A 13326-nucleotide genomic window follows, 5' to 3' on the forward strand; every position below is an offset into this window, starting at 1 on the left:
TTAGAAAGGTATAACCTTCCAAGACTGAACCAGGAAGAAATAGAAAATATGAACAGACCAATCACAAGTAATGAAATTGAAACTGTGATTAAAAATCTTCCAACAAACAAAAGTCCAGGACCAGATGGCTTCACAGGTGAATTCTATCAAACATTTAGAGAAGAGTTAACACCCATCCTTCTCAAACTCTTCCCAAAAATTGCAGAGGAAGGAGCACTCCCAAACTCATTCTCTGAGGCCACCATCACCCTGATACCAAAACCAGACAAAGATACTACAAAAAAGGAAAATTACAGACCAATATCACTGATGAATATAGATGAAAAAATCCTCAACAAAATACTAGCAAACAGAATCCAACAACACATGAAAAGGATCATACACCATGATCAAGTGGGATTTATCCCAGGGATGCAAGGATTCTTCAATATACGCCAATCAATCAATGTGATACACCATATGAACAAACTGAAGAATAAAAACAACACAGTCATCTCAATAGATGCAGAAAAAGCTTTTGACAAAATTCAACACCTATTTATGATAAAAACTCTCCAGAAAGTGGGCATAGAGGGAACCTACCTCAACATAATAAAGGCCATGTATGACAAACCCACAGCAAACATCATTCTCAATGGTGAAAAACTGAAAGCATTTCCTCTAAGATCAGGAACAAGACAAGGATGTCCACTCTCACCACTCTTACTCAACATAGTTTTGGAAGTCCTAGCCATGGCAATCAGAGAAGAAAAAGAAATAGAAGGAATACAAATTGGAAAAGAAGAAGTAAAACTGTCACTGTTTGCAGATGACATGATACTATACATAGAGAATCCTAAAGATGCCACCAGAAAACTACTAGAGCTAATCAATGAATTTGGTAAAGTTGCAGGATACAAAATTAATGCACAGAAATCTCTTGCATTCCTACACAGTAACAATGAAATACCAGAAAGAGAAATTAAGGAAACAATCCCATTCACCATTGCAACAAAAAGAATGAACTACCTAGGAATAAACCTACCTAAGGACATAAAAGCCCTGTACTCAGAAAACTATAAGACACTGATTAAAGAAATCAAAGACGACACAAACAGATGGAGAGATATACCACGTTCTTGGATTGGAAGAATCAATATTTTGAAAATGACTATACTACTCAATGCAATCTACAGATTCAATGCAATCCCTATCAAATTACCAGTGGCATTTTTTACAGAACTAGAACAAAAAATCTTAAAATTTGTATGGTGACACAGAAGACCCCAAATAGCCCAAGCAGTCTTGAGGGAAATAAACAGAGTTGGAGGAATCAGACTCCCTGACTTCAGACTATACTACAAAGCTACAGTAATCAAGACAATATGGTACTGGCACAGAAAGAGAAATGTAGATCAATGGAACAGGATAGAAAGCCCAGAGATAAAGCCATGCACCTATGGTCAACTAATCTATGACAAAGGAGGCAAGGATATACAATGGAGAAAAGACAGTCTCTTCAATAAACGGTGCTGGGAAAACTGGACAGCTACATGGAAAAGAATGAAATTAGAACACTCCCTAACACCATACACAAAAATAAACTCAAAATGGATTCAAGACCTAAATGTAAGACCAGACACTATAAAACTCTTAGAGGAAAACATAGGAAGAACACTCTTTGACATAAATCACAGCAAGATCTTTTTTGATCCACCTCCTAGAGTAATGCAAATAGAAACAAAAATAAACAAATGGGACCTAATGAAACTTAAAACCTTTCGCACAGCAAAGGAAACTACAAACAAGACAAAAAGACAACCCTCAGAATGGGAGAAAATATTTGCAAACGAATCAACAGACAAAGGATTAACCTCCAAGATATATAAACAGCTCATGCAGCTCAATATTAAAAAAACAAACAACCCAATCAAAAAACGGGCAGAAGACCTAAATAGACATGTCTCCAAAGAAGACATACAGATGGCCAAGAGGTACGTGAAAAGCTGCTCAACATCACTAATTATTAGAGAAATGCAAATCAAAACAACAATGAGGTATCACCTCACACCAGTTAGAATGGGCATCATCAGAAAATCTACAAACAACAAATGCTGGAGAGGGTGTGGAGAAAAGGGAACCCTCTTGCTCTGTTGGTGGGAATGCAAATTTATACAGCCACTATGGAGAACAGTATGGAGGTTCCTTAAAAAACTAAAAATAGAATTACCATATGACCCAGCAATCCCACTACTGGGCATATACCCAGAGAAAACCATAATTCAAAAAGACACATGCACCCCAATGTTCATTGCAGCACTATTTACAATAGCCAGGTCATGGAAGCAACCTAAATGCCCGGCGACAGAAGAATGGATAAAGAAGATGTGGTACATATATACAATGGAATATTACTCAGCCATAAAAAAGAATGAAATTGGGTCATTTGTAGATACGTGGATGAATCTAGAGACTGTCATACGGAGTGAAGTAAGTCAGAAAGAGAAAAACAAATATTGTATATTAACGCATATATGTGAAACCTAGAAAAATGGTACAGATGAACCAGTCTGCAAGGCAGAAATTGAGACACAGATGTAGAGAACAAACTTATGGACACCAAGGGGAGAAAGTGGGGGCAGGGGGGGAGGATGAATTGGGAGACTGGGATTGACATATCTACATTAATATGTTTGAAATAGACAACTAATTTTTAAAAAAAGAAAAAAAAGCCACAATGAAATATCACCTCATACCTATAAGAATGACTATTATCAAAAAAACAAAAGATCACGTGTTGACAAGAATGTGGAAAAATTCGAACCCTTCTGCACTATTTGTGGGAATGCAATAGTGCAGCCACTATGGAAAATAGTATGGAGGTGGCTAAGAAATTAAAATTAGAAATACCATATGACCCAGCAATCTCACTCCTGGGTATATATCCAAAAGAATTGAACTCAGCATCACAAGGAGATATCTGCACTGCCATATTCATGGAAGCATTGTTCCCAATAGTCAAGATATGGAAACAACTTAACTGTCCATCAGTGAATAAATGGGTAAAGAATATACAGACAATGAAATATTACTCAACCTTAAAAAAAAAAAAAGAAATCCTCCCATCTGTGACAACATAGATGAATCTGGAGAACATTATGCTAACTGAAATAAGCAGTCACAGAAGGACAAATGCTGCATGATCCCACTTATATGAGGAATCTGAAATAGTCAAACTCATAGAAGCAGAGAGTAGAATGGTGGTTAGCAGGGACTGCGGGAAGGGGAATGGGGAGTTGTTGTTCGATGAGTATAAAGTTTCAGTTATGCTAGATGAATATGCTCTACAGATCTGCTGTACAGCACAATGACTCTACTTAACAATACTGTATTACACACCAGAAATTTTGTTAAGAGGGCAGATCTCATGTTATGTTCAATAAAAAAAGAAGACAATCCCAAAACAAAAACAAAAACACAGAAGACTCTTAAGTACCTGGATTTTTTAAGTATTTTATAATGAGCTCAAAAATGCTTATCAGAATGACAGAGCTGAGAAAACAAAACTTGATTAGATCACACCATAGAAGTGATTGCAAGCCTCTCCAGAGAGCCTCCAAGAGGCAGTCTGGGAACCACCAAGTGAAGTCTTTCCAGCTTTATACAGGATAAAATGATCCCAGTGGCAGGTATACTACAGAGCTAAGTCAGACCTTTCTCATGTAGATTAGTAACCCCACACCCTGGGGTCAGCAGCTTGGCAACTGACAGGGGCAGGACTGGCCAGAAGAGAGAGACTGTCCGTGTCTAGGTGGATTATTGAGAAGAAGCACATCCTCACAACAGCTCAAGCCGACAGAGCCTTTGTGAGACTGAGAGACTGCCAGGCCCCTTCCATGCCTGAGCCTCCCCATGTAACAAAATGAAGACATACCAAAGCAGGGTTATAAAAACAGGGTCATTTTAAGTATTTACAGTTCACCAGCTAATAGTTTTAATGCACACACACAAATATAATGTGGAGGTATATATACAATATAAATAATATTATATGTCAATATATGTAAAGTGCAAGCAGATGAAGACGGTCAGGTTCTGATGACCAGTGCAGTGCAGGCTCGGCCACGGGGCATCTGTCCTCACAATTCCAGCAGTACAGTACCCTGCTTAAGTGAATTCAGAGGGGGAATTTACCTCCAAAAAATTACCCTCTGCACTCTAATTCCATTCTAAGCTTTGATGATCCCATGTTTTGAGGTTGGAGCAGTCGGGGGCCAGAAATGAGGGGGAGGAGAACGCAAAGGAAGAGGCACATGTGACTTTAGTGTTGTTTCTGACTTTTCTTACAGGACTCTGTAAGATACCTCCATCTCAAAAATTGATGGCTGAGGCTACGAAAAAGGAGCAGCTCATAGAAAGGTATGAAATATAGCCTGCTACCAATATATTCCATGACAAAAAAAAAAAAGATTTTCAATATAAAAGCCATTCCTAGAGAAGCAATGTGGCAGGATGGAAATAACTGCATTATGAGTCAGAAGAATACGTTTTCAGTCCTAACTCTTCCACCAACTAGATTTGTGGCCTTAGATGTGTCCGGTGGAGGCACCAGGTCACTCCACTAAGCCTGGCCCAGAACAGATGGCAATCCTTTGTTCACTTGCCCCCAAAGCCCTGTTCTCTTTGGTCTCCTCCTACTTCTTAGGCTGCTCTTTCTATGCATTGACAGGTGTCTCCCCTTCCTCACTCCTGAAACATGGTGAACCCCAACCTTCATCCTCAGACGTCTTCTCACTTCTATTAACACTCACTCCTGGGTGGCCTCACCAGGCCTGTGGCTTTAAATGCCATCATACACTCATGGCTCCCAAACTTGGATCTCTAGCCCAAATCTCTCCTCGGAGCTCCAACTCTTAATCCAACTCCCTCTAGATAGCTCCACTTAGATATGTAGTAGGTATTTGAAATTTAATATGTCTAAAAACTAACCCTCAACCTCCACCTGAACATGGGCTGCTCTGAGACTTTCCCCTTCTCAGTCAATGGCTACTTATTCCAGTTGAACAGTCAAAAACTTTGGAGTGATCTTTTTTTCCTCTTTTTCTCTCACATCCTCAGCAAATACTGTCAACTCTTACCTTCAAATAAATTCAGAATCCAGACCCTTCTCATGACCCTGGCTGCTACCATCCCAGAACAGGCCACTATCATCTTTCACCAGGACACTTGCTGTCACCTCTTATCTGGTCTCTGTACCTCCCGTCTGCTATTCTACAGTCTAACCTTGACGCTGCACAAGAGTGACCAATGCTCACGTTGCTCTTCTGTTGAAAACCCTCTGACTGCTTCCCATTTCACTCCCAGAAACGTCCCTGCAGCTCTGCACCCCTATAGGCAACCAGCTGCCTCTATGCCCTCATTGCCTCCTGTTCTCCCATCTCACCCATACTGCTCCAGTCACTCCAGACAGCTCCCTGCTCTTCAAATATGCCAAGCATAACCCCCTCAGAACCTTTGCACTTACTGTTCCCTCTGCCTGGAATGTTCTGCCCCCACCCCATACCTGTAGGCTCACTCTGCTCAAATATCACCTCAGAAGAGAGAAGCCTTCTCTGAGAACACTGTATAAAATGGCAAACCACTCAGTCTCATCATTACCTCTTCCCCTTTACCCTCCTTTATATTTCTTCATAATTCCTATTACCACTTGATATATTCTATATCTATTTGGCTGGAGTTTTTTTTTTACAGCCTGCTGATTTTCCCTGTTAGAATGTAAGTTCCTTGATAGCAAGGACTTTGTTTTACTCACTGTTGAACTCCCAGCACCTAGGATGGTGCCTGTCATGTGATACACACTTAAGATTGATTGATTAATTGAAGGAAAGAATGAATAAGTTAAAGAATGACATTGGCACATCATGAAGGTTTACTAACAACAGAAATGTGGGAATAGAGCCTTCATATACACTATACAGTTGACCCTTGAACAACACAGGTTTGAACTGCGTGGGTCCACTTATGCGTAGATTTTTTTCAATATATTGGAAATATTGGGGGAGGTTTGTGACAATTTGAAAAAACTCGCAGATGAATCACAAAGCCTAGAAATACTGAAAAAATTAAGAAAAAGTTAGGTATGTCATGAATGCGTAAAATATATGTAGATACTAGTCTATTTTATTATTTACTACCATCAAATATACAAAAATCTATTTTAAAATTTATCAAAACTTGCACACATAAACACAGACCATACATGGCACCATTCGCAATCAAGAGAAATGTAAATAAATGTAAAGATGCAGTATTAAATCATAACAGCAGAAACTTAATTGTAGTATATACTGTACTACTGCAATAACTTTGTAGCCACCTCCTGTTGCTATTGTGATGAGCTCAGGTGTTTCAACTATCTGCTTAATATGTCATGTGATGCTAATCATCTCTGCAAGAGCAGTTCATCCCTCCAGTAAATTTTGTGTCTCAGTAAAAAGTGATCTCTTGCAGTTCTCACGTATTTTCCATCGTGTTTAGTAAACCTGAATAACACCACAGGACCCATACAAAAGTGTCACCAGTGATGCTGGAAATGCTCCCAAGGAGGAGAAAAAAGTCATGGCATTACAAGAAAAAGTTGGTATGTACAATAGATTGAGGTCTGCTAGCTGCAGTTGCCTGTCTTTTCAAGATAAGTGAATCCAGCATGAGGACTGTTATTTAAAAAAAGAAAATTTGTGAAGCCATCGCTGTAGCTATGCCAGCAGGCATGAAAATCTTGCACTTTTTGTGAAATACCTTTTTATCTTGTATTGAAAATGCAGCTTTTATGTGTGTGCAGAATTGCTATAAGAAAGGCATAGTTATAGACTAACATGACTTGAGAAAAAGTGAAGTCATTACACGACAACTTAAAGCAAAAGAAAAGTGAGGAAGATTGTAATGCCAGAGAAGGATGGTTTGATAATTTTAGAAAGAGATTTGTCTTTTAAAATGTCAAGATAGGGACTTCTCTGGTGGCGCAGTGGTTAAGAATCTGCCTGCCAACACAGGGCACACGGGTTCAAGCCCTGGTCCGGGAAGATCCCACATGCCGTGGAGCGACTAAGCCTGCGCGCCACAACTACTGAGCCTGTGCTCTAGAGCCCGCGAGCCACAACTACTGAGCCCGCGTGCCACAACTACTGAAGCCTGCGCACCTAGGGCCTGTGCTCTGCAACAAGAGAAGCCACCGCAATGAGAAGCCCGCACAGCACAACGAAGAGTAGCCCCCGCTCACCATTAACTAGAGAAAGCCTGTGCGCAGCAACGAAGACCCAATGGAGCCAAAAATAAATAAATTAATTAATTTTTAAAAAAAATGTCAAGATAATGGGAGGAGCAGCTTCTGCTGACCAAGAGGCAGCAGACAAAGTTCCAAGACACGATTAAGACAATCATTGAAGAGAAAGGATACCTGCTTGAACAGGTGTTTAATGCAAACAAAAGTGCCCTATTCTAGAGGGGAAAAAAAGGCCACAAAGGACATTTATTAGTAAAGAAGAGAATTGAGCACCAGAATTTAAGGCAGGAAGGCGTAGGCTAACTCTACTGTTGTGTGTAAATGCAGTCAGGTTTATGATTAGGACTGCCCTTATCTATAAAGCTGCTAACCCCAAGCCTTGAAGGGAAAAGATGAATACCAGCTGCCAGTCTTTTGGTTGTGCAACAAGAAGGCCTGGACAATAAGAACCCTTTTTCTGGATTGGTTCCTTCCATGCCTTGTCCCTAAAATCAGGAAGTTTCTTGCCAGTAAGGGACTGTTTTTAAAGTTCTTTTGATATTGGATAATGCCCCTGGCCACCCAGAACCCATGATTTCAACACAAAGCGCTGAAGTGCTCTATGGAAGGAATTGTCAGTGCTATGGAAGAAAATAGAACATCAGGAAAGTCTGGAAGGATTACACCATTGAAGATGCCATTGTTGTTATAGGAAAAGCCGTGAAAGCCATCAAGCCTGAAACAATAAATTCCTGCTGGAGAAGACTGTGTCCAGATGTTGTGCGTGACTTCACAGGATTTACGACAGAGCCAGTCAAGGAAATCATGAAAGAGATTGTGGATGTGGCAAAAAAAATAAAAATAAAAAGTAGGGGGTGAAGGGTTTCAAGAGAAAGATCTTGGAGAAATTCAAGAGCTAATAGAGGGAGGGCTTCCCTGGTGGCGCAATGGTTAAGAATCCGCCAGCCAATGCAGGGGACATGGGTTCGAGCCCTGGTCCAGGAAGATCCCACATGCTGCAGAGCAACTAAACCCGTCTGCCAGATCTACTGAGCCTCCGCTCTACAGCTCACGAGCCACAACTACTGAGCCCGCATGCCACAACTCCTGAAGCCCACGTGCCACAACTACTGAAGCCCGCATACCTAGAGCCCATGCTCCACAACAAGAGAAGCCACCGTAATGAGAAGCCTACGTACCACAATGAAGAGTAGCCCCCGCTCGCCGCAACTAGAGGAAGACCCAACACAGCCAAAAAAAAAAAAAAGCTTAACAGAGGGAATCCCTGGCCGTCCAGTAGTTAGGACTCTGTGCTTTCACTGCAGGGGGCAAGGGTTCGATCCCTGGTCTGGGAACTAAGACCCCGCATGTCACCCACAGCACGGCCAAACACACACACACACACACACACACACAAAAGAGCTAATAGACACCACACCAGAGGAATTAACAGAAGACAACTTGATGGAGATGAGTGCTTCTGAACCAGTGCAAGATGATGAGGAAGAAGACATAGAAGAAGCAGTGCCAGAAAACAAAGTGACATTAGACAATCTGGCAGAAGTGTTCCAATTATTTAAGACTGATTTTGACTTATTTTATAACATGGACCCTTCTATGATACAGGCACTGAAACTAAAGCAAATGATGGAAGAAGAATTGGTACTGTATAGAAACATTTTTAGAGAAATGAAAAAGCAAAAAAGTCAGACAGAAATTACAATGTATTTCCATAAAGTCACACTACACGTACCTGCCTCTTCAGCCTCCCCTTCATCTCCTCCACCTCTTCTGCCTCTGCCACCCCCGAGACAGCAAGACCAAGCTTCCTCTTCCTCCGCTTCCTCAGCCCACTCAATGTGAAGATGACGAGGATGAAGACCTTTATGATGATCCACTTCCCCTTAATGAATAGTAAATTATCATCATGACCTACCATCAATAGATTTATCTGTTGTGTGTGTGTGTGTGTGTCTTCGTGTGAAAATCTAAAAACTGCATGGCAAGAACTGTATGAGAAGTTTTTGTGTCATCATCATCATCATTGCTTAAGTACTTGTCATGTAGAACATCGTGTGTAAGACTTGTACTGAAGTGGATAGCCCATCCTTACATAGGTATAAAGTGAGTGATATTTACAGTAATATAAAATTAATAATGTGTTAGTTTTCTTACTATTTGCTAACTTTGCTTTCAAAGAATTACATTACTGTACAGTATGCCTCTTTCTCTCATATTTGGAGAAACTGTCTATCAGCCTGTCATCACAGGTAAGTGGGTTTTTTTAATGTAACAATGTTTCCAATACTGTAGTATGAATATGACTGTAATGTTGTATACCATAAAAATTTTATAATGATTCATTCATTAGTATATAGGCTAGGTTCCATGAAATAATCATATTGCTGCTTCTTTTTCATTATCAATGTATGATTCATTATACTTGTAAATAAATATGAATTTCTTTTTCACATTATCTTTTCATTTTTGATGTCTAGTGTTAGGGATACAAATAACATCTACAATATTTTGTATCATAGAAGACAATATTGATGTAGTTACCAATAGACAGTTCATCTTACAAACAGATGACATAAACTTATGGTATTGATGAGTATAGTACAGTACTGTAAATATATTTTCTCTTCCTTATGATTTTCTTAATAACATTTTCTTTTCTCTAGCTTACTCACTCTATTATAAGAATACAGTGTAGAATCATACAACATACAAAATATGTGTTAATCTACTGTTTATGCTGTCAGTATGGCCTCCAGTTAACTACTAATAATTTATTAGTAGTTAAGTTTGAGGGAAATCAAAAGTTTCATGTGGATTTTCAACTACATGGTGGGTTGGTGCCCCTAACTCCCTCGTTGTTCAAGGGTCAACTGTACTTATATCTGTATCATGTTCAGTACTGCTACACCAATTACAGTCCCCTCAACTCACAATTAACGTCAATAAAAATAATTTAGGTAGCTATATATGTGATGCTTTCTGATCATGTTTATTTATTCAACAACTATGATATTTGAACTGATCTGATTTTACCCTCCTATCAAATTCAAGAACCTAAAACATTATTTAAATCTCCCCTTCCAATTGCCTCCTTCTACCATCTCCTTTAACAAAATTAATTATGCTCACAAATACCCTATGCAAATAAACTCCTCTTATTTTTTTCTCTTCAACATAGAAAAACATTCCTGACATGGTTTGACTCCAATAGAAAAAAACAAAATGGTGGAAGGTGGGGTAACTCATAACTTGAAAATCAAAAGTGATCCATCTTCTTCCCTATCAGGGGTTTGATGAAAGATACCAGTGGAGACAAACTTGACTACATTTCCTACATGGATGACCTCGCTGCCTGCATAGGCACGAAGCCCAATGTCCCACTTCTGTTCCTCAAGGATCCCAGACTAGCTTGGGAAGTTTTCTTTGGACCATGTACTCCTTACCAGTATCGCCTAATGGGCCCTGGAAAATGGGATGGAGCCAGAAATGCCATCCTGACCCAGTGGGACAGGACACTGAAACCCTTAAAAACTCGAATAGTTCCCGATTCCTCCAAGCCTGCCTCCATGTCACATTATTTGAAAGCTTGGGGGGCACCTATCCTGCTCGCCTCCCTTCTACTGATCTGTAAATCTTCACTTTTTTTTGAAATTGGTGCCAGAAAAACTATGGGACAGAATTTCTCCTTACTTAATAAGTATTTGGCGAGGATAAATCTGCTTGGTTATGAGGGTTGTACCAAGTCATATTAATTCTATTCCCAAATATCTTGTGTTTTTCACTTCTCCTCTCCATCATAACTGTTATCATCCAAGGTTAGGTCTAATCATCTCTTATCTGAATTATTGTACTATCTTTCTCTCTAGTCTCAGTATCCCCCTTTTTTGCCTCCTTTACCTAAGCAGTTATTCTAAAATAAAAAATATTGTCATTGTTTCCATCAAGATCCTGGCAGGAATAAGATAGAACTCAAATTAGGTAATTTAATATAAAGATTATGTCAAGTGGTTTGGGCAGAGTGTAGGGAAATCATAAGTAGAATGAAATTCTCCCAGACTAGTAACAGTGAGGTGCTTCTACCATCCGTAGGCCTAATGAGGCAAGGGGAGAAAACAATTATGAATGAGAGGGAGGGAGAGAGAGAGAGAGAGATTATGTAGAGAGGGCCACCTCTCAAGAACTATGACCTCCAGCTGACCAATGAAGGCAGTTCATGGTGACCCCAAAAGTACTAGGGAAATTAATTGCCGAATCTTAGGCTCTTCCCTCCCGCTGATCATCTGCCCATGCTCCCCAGTGGCCTAACCCAACCAAAATTTAGAGGGCAAGGTTACTGACTGTTGTGGATTTAATTGCACCCCCCCCAACCAAAAGATATATTCAAGTCGTAACCCCTGGTATCTGTGAATGTGACCTTACTTGGAAGTAGGATCTTTGCAAATGTATATAAGTTAAGATGAGATCATACTGAAGTAGGGTGAGCTAGATCCAATATAAAAAGAGGATCCTTATAAAAAGAGGATAAGACACACAGAGACACAGTCACAGTGGAGAATACCATGTGAAGACAGGCAGAGATTGGAGTGCTGTATCTACAAACTAAGGATCGCTAAGCAAGCAAACACTGGAAGGTAAGAGAGAGGCACAGATCAGATTCTCCCTCAAAAGCTCCAGAGGGAGCAACCCTGCCAACAATTCCAGACTCCTAGCCTCCAGAACTGTGAAAGAATAAGCCACCCCCTCTGTGGTACTTTGCTATAGCAATCCTAGGTTACCAATACACCAACTGATGTTTTCCGTGGAGGTGAGCCTCCTAAGCCACAGAGCAAAGCAAAGATGATGGGGAGTGTGTAGGAAAAGGCAACCAGAAAGGATCCAGAGCAGACATGTTGCTTTCCAATGTAAAAGTCCTTCAAAGTTTGTCCCTTGATTAGAGATAATAAATTCCTTAGCCTGGAAGAGGAGACTCTTCATGACCTGAGTCCCTTTGCCCAGGTCACCAGAATCCTGTCCTACAGCTACCCCTCCACTTCAAACCCTGCCATCTAGTACTACCAGAATATGGACTCTGCTGTACCTCCTCACTTTGGCACAAGCTGTTGCCTCTTCCAGCCCCTCGAATCTATACCTGACTGTCTTTCTAGAGAGACCTTGATCATCTCCCTCTGTGAAGCCTTCCCTGAATCCCCAAAGCAGAGCTGACTGCCCGTTCGTAATGATTGTGCCTCATGTACTACTCTGTCATTGTTCTGTTCTTACTATAGTATAATTTTCTCTTTGTGTCTGTCTCCTAATGAATGGTGAGTTCTTGAGAGGAACCATGTCCTGTTCAGCTAAAACACGGCCTGATAAAAAGACTGCAAAATAAATATGTGATGACTGAACGGTGACCTCACTGGCTGACATTCCTTGTCTCTCCTCTTCTACCCACATTCTTTTCTTCTGCCAACTTTATAAATTACCTCAGATTACCTCAGCTCTGCAAATGAACAAGGACAGTCCACCAACATCTATTTTACAGACAGTCTATGTGGCAATCAGAATACAACTAATCCATAACTGGGAGCCAGGTGTACTGGTTGAAAGTGCTAACTCTAGAATTCAACCTGGATTATAATCCCAGCTCTGCCATTAGCTGTAAGGCCGTGGCCGAGTTACTTAGCCTCTCTGAGCCTCAAGTGTCCTCAGCTGGAAAATGAGGAGAAAAGAATAGTATCACCCACCTCAAAAGTAAACATTAAGTGAGACAATATAGGGTGTTACTTACACAGTACATTACCTATTAACAGCTGAGGAGTCTGAGGACATTTTTAATTCTCTGAATTAAAGGATTTGAAAACGATTGCCTGTTGCCTAATCAGAGAGTATGGCCTTTGCTCTCTGTGGATTGTCTGGTAGCACTTTCCAATTAGGATCACTCTTTTGTCCTTGTGCCCCACCCCCGCCCAAACCTTGAGGTCTGTTGCCACCACCATCACTGCCACTATCACTGCACCACCCTCATGCTTCTCAGATGGACCTTTCAGGATGCAGCAAGCAAATAATAGCAAAGGAAGAATTATTCT

At 40.5% G+C, this 13326-nt stretch overlaps 1 protein-coding gene across 1 annotated transcript in view; it reads left to right on the forward strand.

Moving 5' to 3' along the window:
- FMO4 (flavin containing dimethylaniline monoxygenase 4) overlaps nucleotides 1-12806 on the forward strand; it is a 34023-nt gene extending 21217 nt beyond the window's left edge. Inside the window, 3 exon segments of the mRNA XM_036845951.1 lie at nucleotides 4329-4398; nucleotides 10548-10902; nucleotides 10904-12806. Coding sequence (XP_036701846.1) covers nucleotides 4329-4398; nucleotides 10548-10902; nucleotides 10904-10975 — 497 coding nt within the window. The 3' untranslated portion in view covers nucleotides 10976-12806.
- The last annotated feature ends 520 nt before the right edge of the window (nucleotides 12807-13326 follow it).

The sequence above is a fragment of the Balaenoptera musculus genome, chromosome 1, assembly GCF_009873245.2.
Source record: "Balaenoptera musculus isolate JJ_BM4_2016_0621 chromosome 1, mBalMus1.pri.v3, whole genome shotgun sequence".
Lineage (NCBI taxonomy): Eukaryota > Metazoa > Chordata > Mammalia > Artiodactyla > Balaenopteridae > Balaenoptera > Balaenoptera musculus.